The 9,420-nt window shown below is 34.3% G+C and overlaps 1 protein-coding gene across 1 annotated transcript in view; it reads left to right on the top strand.

Moving 5' to 3' along the window:
* The first annotated feature begins 3,855 nt into the window (after window positions 1–3,855).
* LOC129217565 (uncharacterized protein MAL8P1.12-like) overlaps window positions 3,856–9,420 on the top strand; it is a 31,965-nt gene continuing 26,400 nt past the window's right edge. Inside the window, exon 1 of the mRNA XM_054851892.1 lies at window positions 3,856–3,940. Within this exon, the coding sequence (XP_054707867.1) occupies window positions 3,856–3,940 (85 nt within the window). The remainder of the gene's footprint in view (window positions 3,941–9,420) is intronic.

Below are 9,420 nucleotides of genomic sequence, written 5' to 3'. Positions count from 1 at the left end.
CTTCTAGTTATGCTTAAAGTTGACACCTATGACAAGGATTATTCCAGGGTAAGATATGGAAGAGGATCATTTAGGCAATCAGGGGGCAGTTCAATTGTCTCCCTTTCCCAGAGTTCGGAAACAATTTAATTATGCATTTGTGTATGAATTATTTAATTTTTATTCTCTACAATAGTCCCCCCTCCCTTGAAATATTCTGAAAAGACTAGCCTAAGGGAGGCATTTTTCTAAATTTAAATCTTCTCATTGTGTTTGTACATGGGGTTCTGTGTGTAATACCAGACATTTTCAAAAGAAATAACACTTTTTTGCGGAAAGTTTATGGAAAAGTCAAGAGTTGGTCACAAGGGAGGGGGGGGGGGTAGTGAAATTTTTCGGGCCGGAGTAATTTCAGTATGTTTCTGATCTGATCTAACTGGGGGGGGGGGCAAAGTCCGGGCTAGAGGATGATGCTCTGCAACATTTGAGGGGGAGAGGGATGCGTCATCATCATCACCATTGGGGGAATAGGTAGCTCTGCTAAAGGGAAATTTTTTGGCGCTGTATTACCTTCATTATGGTAATAACCCTACAAAACGCCAATAATTTTCAGTTTCAATGAGTTCTCAAAAGAATTATACACTTTCAATTTCAAAATCAGTCACAAAGTTACTACAGACGAAGTCATCGATAAATTGAGGCAACCGTCAGTTTATCAATTTTTTAAGCAATGAACGAATTGCTGATTCCTCTCACTTGACATTCCTCTGACTTTTGGATCTCAGCCTCTATAAGCTGCACTTTCTATCGGCAGTAGTAGCAAAAAACTTTTCCTAGGGGGAAGGGGGTTACTGATGAATTTTTTTTTAATTAAAGGCCAAAATGCGCTGCATGTATGTTCATACAGATAATTTTATTACTTCATAGGGAAGGGAGGAGGGTTACAACCACTATCCCCCCTTTCGTTCCCTGCAGATGTGGGACCACTGCCCTGATCCTGGGTCTCCACACTGTGTTCATCCACGCACACGGACGCCATTGCCTATAGGAGGAGGGACCTGTTCGAGGCCCCTGAACCATAGGATAAGGACGCCATTGTTCAAAAGGAGGGACATACTCGCGGAGGTTTGATCTGTGCTGGATGCTGTTTTTGTCTAAAAAGGATTGTGTGAAGTCGAGAGTGTCAGCTATAAATAAAGTCAATTCCGCAGGGCAAACCCGGATCTTCAAATTTTGAGCCTCCTGCAAAAAATCACCGGGGCTCTTTACCGCCCACTGGATTGGGCCGTGGCCCCTCAGTGCTGCGGGTAAACCTGCACTCCGGGGTCCGCTGCAAGGACAGGAGCTATATCTTCGCCTCAGAGCAACAGTAGGATATCTTATTGTTATTCCTGGGATTAGATGTCGTAGTCTTGCTCTGAGGCGACGATATATAGAAACAAGAAGCCCTACGAGTATGGTCCTATGGCAACTCATGATTGCAAAAAATATAATTTGAATTCAAGATGTCAAAATGCAAATTATAATTTCATTAGTATTCACTAGCGTTCATTCAAGGCTTAACTTAAGCATAAAACTTAACTCTGCAACTCCACTGTCCCCAGTCTCTTCAAGAGGGACCACTCCTGGGTGGTGGCGTATTTGGGCTACACACCCATGCGCTCTTAAATAAACCCGCATTGCTTATTACTCTTGCTTGACCGCAGTTGATGTTCCTTCGATGCTTAGAACTGGGCTTCTGTGAGCACCACTTCACACGCCATGGTCCCTTGTACCTACCACTAACCAGTTGAATAGGCCCATGATGACAGCTCTCTGTTTTTTGATCAGACCAAGAGCCGAGCCACTCCTGACCCAGCACCCCAGGAAACTGTGTGACCATGAACATATTGTCGCTTCACAGCAACACTAAGACATCTAATCCTAGAAATAACACTAAGATATCCTACTGTTGCTCTGAGGCGACAATATTCAATGTGCCCATTCACCTTTAACGAAGATAGAGGATTTTGGACGACTGGAGGGAATTGTACCCAGGACTCTCCAGTTACGAGTCTATTGCAAGCATCATCGCCCACTCATCTCAGCTCCTTCAAGGCAGTGGGATCTATGACCTACACACACACAAGACCCTCTACTACCACGTCACCGCCCAAGAGGAGGGGCAATCTAAAGGCCCTTGCACCAGAGGATATGTCTGCCACCACCCATAAAGGAGGACATGCTTGAAAAAGTTTGTTGTGTGTTGGTAACTATTTTTGTCAAAAGAGGATTGTTTACAGTCCATAGGGTTGAATGTGAATAAAGTCGATTCCGAAGAACAGGAGCCGTTTCTAAAAGCAAGAAACCCAATAATAATTACCACATATTAATTTACTTGGAGAACTTTGTGACCACAAGCATATTTAAAGTACTCCAGTCACCTTTAACAAACATGGAGGGTCTTGGAAGGCTGGCATCGAACCCGGGACCCTCCAGTTTGAGCTTGACACCTTACCGATCAGGCCACCATGACCTACTACGAGCACCATTGCCCACCCGTTCACCGCTCCTCCAGGGCAGTATAGCATCCATGTCCTACACAGTACACATAAGACTCTCCGCACACGTCACTGCCCAGGAGGAAGGACATTCCAGAGGTCATGGATGCCACCACCCAGAAAGTGGGATATGCACGCGGAACTTTTTTGTGTGCTAGATAGCTGTTTTGTCGAAAGAGGATTGTGTAAAGTGGAGAGGGTTGGGTGTAAATGAAGTTGACTGCGGCGGACAGGAGGATTTTGTAGTAACAAGAAACCCAAACAAATAAGGTGCTCCATTGCAACTCATGAGCGTGAAACACATAATTTAAATTCAAAATACCGCATTACTTTGCATTAGCCGGTATGCCGGGAAAAGTTTGGTTGACAAACATGCTAGGAAATTCGAATTTTCCCGCATGCCGAATAATCTGTGGAGTAATACAACATTTGCAATCTTTCAAGTGAGTGATGTAGCGATAGTTTACGAACTCCCATTACAGGAACTTGCGACAAATAACGCTATTCGATTGAAAGTGCTGTTAGTTTCTTATATAGTTAATTCACTTATATCAGCAATTTTATATTTTTCAACTCATTAAAATACAGTCTCCATTTGCCATGTTTTAAAACTGTCTCCTCCCCCCCCCCACCCCGGATGTAAATTATATTTGGCCATTTATTTGCCTGAACTTTAAGTTTACATGCACTAAATACCACATCACAAAATCGTATGATTACATTTTATGAAAAAAAAAAAAAAAAAATCTACTTGAAGAGCACCAGATATAATGATTTCTACTAAAGTGCGAAATACAGGACCAATGTGTTGTAAGTTCATATTGAATGTAACCATATGATACACTAATTTTGCCCATTTGTGTGGCTAAAAAAAGGCATTTGATAAAGTTAGGAACGAATGGATACTGAAATAAACAGCAGCAGGGCCGTCGGTAGGTCAAAAAACTGGGGGTGTACACATTTGGCGGCCCCTTAATTAATTCAAACGCATGTTCCAATATGCAAGGAAAGAGAGAGAAGTTTTATCTTCTGATTTAACAGGGAGGAAAGTTTTCGAAATTCAGTCCAGCCTACCTTTTTACACAAAACCAAAATGAAAAGTTATTCGTGACCGAGAAAAATGGGCGCCTAGATTTGATTAACTGTAACCACAAGTTTCAACTTGTCAACAGTCAACAAGCGGTTTCTTCAAAACTGAAGAAAACTATTTGATTCTTATAAACGTTGAGTTTTCTTTTTCCTTATGATTACTGTTTCTTTTTGTAATTTGAAAATGTTCAGTTTTTGTTAAATCCATGATATACCTTTTAAGAGTTTTCATTTGTTTACATTACAAATGCCTACTTCAGACGAAAGTGATAATGTTTCTATCAAGTTATTGCTTAAACAAGTGTATACTGTCCATAATTCAAAAGTTAAAGGTATGTTAATTTTCTTTTTTTTTTGGGGGGAGGGGAATTTACTTTCACTTTAATTATTTAATTAGTTAATTTATTCAATTAATTTAAAATAACTATTATTATAATTATATTCTATTTTAAAGAATGCTTTTATCAAGCTTGGTGCAAAATTGTTTATCATTGATAGAAATAATAATAAGTTAAATTGATGAAATCACGAATTATATAGTGCAGTGTAAAAAAAATGGAATGAAAGAAAGCATTAGGGGCAATTGCACAGTGTCGGACTTAAAAATTGCACGAAATTTACTTTAAAAAACCAACACATTTACTGGCTAACAATTTTGAAACAGATCGAAGTATTTTTTTTAAATACTTACCAATGTATGTAGAATTGTCAAAAGTAAAAACAATGTCTGATTTAAAAAAATTATTTTAAGAAAACAAATATTTAACTTTGTTGTTGGATGTATGAGCTGAATCTGAAAATGGGACTAGCAAAACTATAATAGAAGATTCAGGTCAATGGTTTAATCTGCAAAAGTGCAACTACTTTTATATCAAAGAGCAATGATGAAATATTAATAATTCATAAAAGTTTTTTTTTAATTTTAGAGGTTTTAAGGGTCAAAATAGAGAATTTGGTATTAGTGTCAAACGTAAAAACTTGGTGTTGGCATAATATGTACAAAATTACTATGGTGTTGGACGTAAATTACTTTTAGTTTTGCTTTAAACCTTGAGTAATAAGTTAATGACAATAAATGTGATGTTTAGATAGTTATATACAACATTAAATATCAAATATTTTTTGTCAATGTTAATTATCACCCACTTCTAATTGGAATAGATGGAAAAAAAAATCTTTAAAATATTTTCGTTCGTATGGAAGATTTTATCTTCCTCTTTTAGCCATTTAAAGTGCTTTCCATCCTACACATCACTAATGCTTCAATTATTTAACCATTTAACTGGGGGATACTTCCTGGGTAATGTACAGACTCATAGTTAACCACAACCCAGTTATGTAGGGGAGAATGGTAATGAGTGAGCCATGGGGATAAATGGACCACTAAAAATTATGAAAAAGTATTTGCATAAAATTATTTTAGATGCCACTAATAGATGGATCTATTTGTTCTACTAAGCTCATCCAGTTTTCCATTGTTTTAGAGAAGTCATTTTTCCATGACAGTAGGATGATCAAGAATCTGATTCAAAAGTAATTTTTTCCCTTTTCAGTAAAATAAATACTAGCTAAAAAGTATCTGTTATTTCACTGCAAATATGTGTGTTTGCAAGTCTTTCCACATCTGTAAACTAATTTTAAGATACGTATTTTGATGTTATTTGCAATTTCAAATCGATGTTAAAAAAACTTCAATATATTCCAGAAGTATAGGCGGGGCTGAATGCGCCACTTAATCATGGTTATGAATGGGCCACCAAAATATGCTTTTTCTGTTTTTTTTTTCCTGATTTTCTCTTTAATAGACATAACTGAGACTTCGACTACTGTCTTACAAGGCTTATAGGAATTTCTAAAATTTGTCCATCTTAACCCTAAGAAATATTGGCTATTTATTAGAAATATAAGTGAAATTCTATAAATGATTAAGATGAACTTTCCATTTATTGACCACACCTACCAATATTTCACCATTTGAATTTGATGTGAGTGATTCCATCCAGTATTTAATAAATAGGTTATAGTAGAATTTACTTTGTTGATTTTATATAATTTTTTTGAAAATATCCTATTTTTTGCTTTTGTAGGCAGGTGTATATCTAAATAATATTTTTTTTTTAAATCACTTGTCTATTTGAAAATTTGAATAATAATTCTTAATTGTTATTAACACTTTGTCACTGATAAGTTTTACCAAATGCAATTAAAATTTTAACAGTTAAAAAAATGTATAAAATTTAAAAGTAGTTGTAATAAAAGTAATGAAAATTTTTGCTTGTATTTTTATATATTTAAGAGAATTGTTTAAGAGATCAATTCCACATATTTTCATTGAATTCGTTTAGTGGCCCATTCATTGCCTTCAATGGCCCATTCAGCCCCTTGGGTGGGGATGAATGGGCCAAATTTCTATATATTTATTTTCTATTATCACACATTCATTACAGAGATTTTCTAATTCAACTTGTATGACTTTTTTATGTAACCAAATAAGTAAAGTAACTAAGGAGCCAATTCTGAGTTTAAAAAAATATTAGAAAAAATTACAAAAATTAAAAAACCAAAAACTGGCCCATTCATTACCACTCTCCCCTACTTTAAAGTTGCGCTACAAATTCCATACCTTCAAATTCATCCAATGCATCGCTGTCAGATAATTCTTTTTTAAATAGAATAACCATCTTAAGTGTTTTTGAGGAAGAAGTGTCTGAGATAGTAATCTCATTCAATGAAATTGCTTTGACAATGAAATTGATTTGCAGTGAATACTAAGTATTTTCTCTAATATTGGTGCAATGTTGCTGAATTATGCATGATCTCTTCTGATGATATGTACACTTAATGCACACTTCTGATTAATGAAGAAGCCGCAAATGCATAATTCTTGTGCATACCGATTAACACTATTCCAACTTTTCTAGTACAATAGACCTCTGTTTGAAGCTTATATCATTGAGAGATTACAAAGCTGTGCTGTGTTAATGATCTAAGGTTTGCAGTGGTGATCTGGTTTGGTTGAGCACCCAATCCTTTTCCCCTGTCATTTTACTTCTAGCTTTTACATTACGCCACACATTTTACTATTTTTTTAATCTTTCCAACTATGCTGTCTACAGCTCCCTTCCCTTAGAACAGTGCAAAGAAATTCCAGGTTAATTTTGAGTTGAATTTCTGTTTAAAAGTTTTTTTAATTTTGCTAATAGGTATCTTTGCTTAAATTGTGATCTGGGTTCATCTGAGAAAACTTGTATAACTTTAGTGCTTGTGTATTTGGTTTTAAGATATTCCAAAAGTTAACATACAAATTTATACACAATGAGCTTAGCATGCTCCAAAGTGGCAAAAATTATTACAAAAGTTTGAGAGATTTCTTTGAAAATCCATGCATGAAATGTGAAGATCGTGGCTTCGGCGTGTGCTTAGTTTGCAAGATTAAATTTAATTTTGCTGTAAAATTGTTGCATTTTGAGATGCTTAAAATAAAGAAAAAACTATTCCTTATAAGTTCAGTGCTTCTAGAAAAAAATATTATATAACAAATTGGACCAGTTGTGATTAGTCAATTTCCAGCTTCATGGTTTAGAAAAAATGTTTTTAAGTAAAAATAACAATTAATAAAGACACTTTTAATGACTAATGTATAAAGAAATGTTTTTATTGTTGTCCTCTATCCGTTATATTTTAAATCAGAGAAATTCTGTAATCAAAACGAGGTAGAAATTTTTAAAATCTTGGTGTCGGACATAATTAATTTTTTACGTCCGACACCATAAAATAACAAAAAACTTTTTCCTTGAATTTTGTTTGGATTGCACATTTTTACTTTCTTTTATATCTAATATATAGAAGAAAGTATTGGATTCGTGCAAATTAATGCAACAATAAGAAAGATAAATTGTAATAAACTGTTGTCTGTGTATTTCTCGTGATTTTAATTATATGGAAATGATCGGAAATATAATTTCAAAATGATTTAAAATTTTTAACTGTTGCCGTCTTATGTTTGTTAACAAATAAAATATTTATAATTAATTCAAGCAAGTCTTTTAAAATAACTTTTACTTTTCTTTCTTTGCTTTGATTTTGCGATAATTCAGACATTGGGATGGTCGTCAAGTTTTTGCATGTGTAATTTGGTTTCTGTTGGGAATATTGCTTCCTCGTCAAGCATGGGGAGGGATCAGAATTATAAGAAAGGTATAGAAGAAAGTTTTGTGATGGCCACAACATACTAGTTAATAGTAACTGATGTCATAGCTGCCAAGTGCTCCGTTTTTCCCAGAGTTTCTCCGATTTTTATTGCGTACTCCGAAAATCCGATTTATTCCAAAAAACTCCGTTTTTTGACTTTGCTTGTACACTTTTCGATTTCTGAGGAAAAAGAAGAAATTTCTCTATCCTGGAAGGTAGGAATTGTGCACAAACTCAACAAAAGAGGATTCAATTTTATGCCCTGGAAGCATTAGTGTCAAGATAAACACTGAGTGGGAGCGCTAATCGATCGGAGAACATCGTTTTTCCATTGAGCATTTCAGCTACGTGCAAAACGTAACCGCCATGTTTGGTCATGCAGAAGATGGAAGTAGACGATGCTTAAGTGCTTTCATTTTCAAAGACAAAGAAGAATTGGGGGTTTCTTTTAACTGCAAACTAATAAAAATCAGCAAAATGTGCTGCAAATTTTTTTTTTTGGTTATTTTAAATAATTTTATTGAGAAATGAAAACAATTAATTTCATCTTATCCCTATTGCTTTGGACACGAATGTGCTAAAGATTCTCAATTAAATTGTAGTTTCATGGGGATTTTTTATTTTCAAATTATTTTCATGCAACAAATTCAAAATTTTATATCTGAATTTTTGACTTAGTCGCCATATTTGGTCATTTGCGAGATTTAAGTACACAAAACTCTTAAAGTGGCCAAGTTTTCAAAATCGGAATTAGATGTTTATTGCAATGCAAACTATTGAAAATAATGCGAAATGGGCTTCTTTTTTTTTCCGGAAAATTCTTAATTTTTTTTCTTGAAAAATGAAAAAAAATTTTCTTCAAAATATTATGTTATTCTCATTGGTTTGGATGCTAATGTGCTAAAAACTGTCTATTTCATCTAAATTTTAGTTTTTTTAAGGATTATTAATTATTTATAATTACTTTTAATGCAACAAATTCAAAAATCTTTCATCTTAAATTTTTTGCATTGTTGCCATGTTTGGTCATTTGCAACATGGAAGTAGACAAGACTATTAATAGCCTAAGTTTCCGAAAACAGAATTGGTTGTTTGTCTCAATGCAAACTATTAAAAATAACAAAAGGCAAAAAGTTATGGGTTTTTTTTTTATTATTTTTTTGAAAGAGAAATTTTATCTATATTTGATCCTTATTGCCTCAGAGGCTTTGTTATAAGCTGAAACCATTTCATCTAAAATGAAGGTTCCTGCTGACTTCTCATTTATTTATTTATTTATTTATTTATTTTAATAAATCAGAAATCTATTTTAACTTGAATTTTCCATGTACAAAAAAAAAAGTATTGAATGACTCTATTTTAAAATGTGTGAAGTCCTATTCATCTATATATATATATTTTTTTTCATGAAAGTTGTAAAAACTGCCCCATCTCCCCTCCAGTTTGTGTTTCAAAACTTGGTGACAGTGGGGGCCACTAAGTTTTTGGAGTCTAGTGGCCTCTGGCCACTTAGAAGATTTCCAAGTCTTGACCTTTACTATGAAGTTACTTTACTTCCAAGTATAAGAAGTAATCGTGTTTCTTTTTTTTTTTTTTTTAAATCTTCTATACGTTTTTATGC

Source organism: Uloborus diversus, chromosome 1 (assembly GCF_026930045.1).
Source record: "Uloborus diversus isolate 005 chromosome 1, Udiv.v.3.1, whole genome shotgun sequence".
In the NCBI taxonomy this organism is placed as follows: domain Eukaryota; kingdom Metazoa; phylum Arthropoda; class Arachnida; order Araneae; family Uloboridae; genus Uloborus; species Uloborus diversus.
The sequence above is the reverse complement of the archived record's forward strand: the minus strand, read 5'-3'. Positions and strand labels throughout refer to the sequence as shown.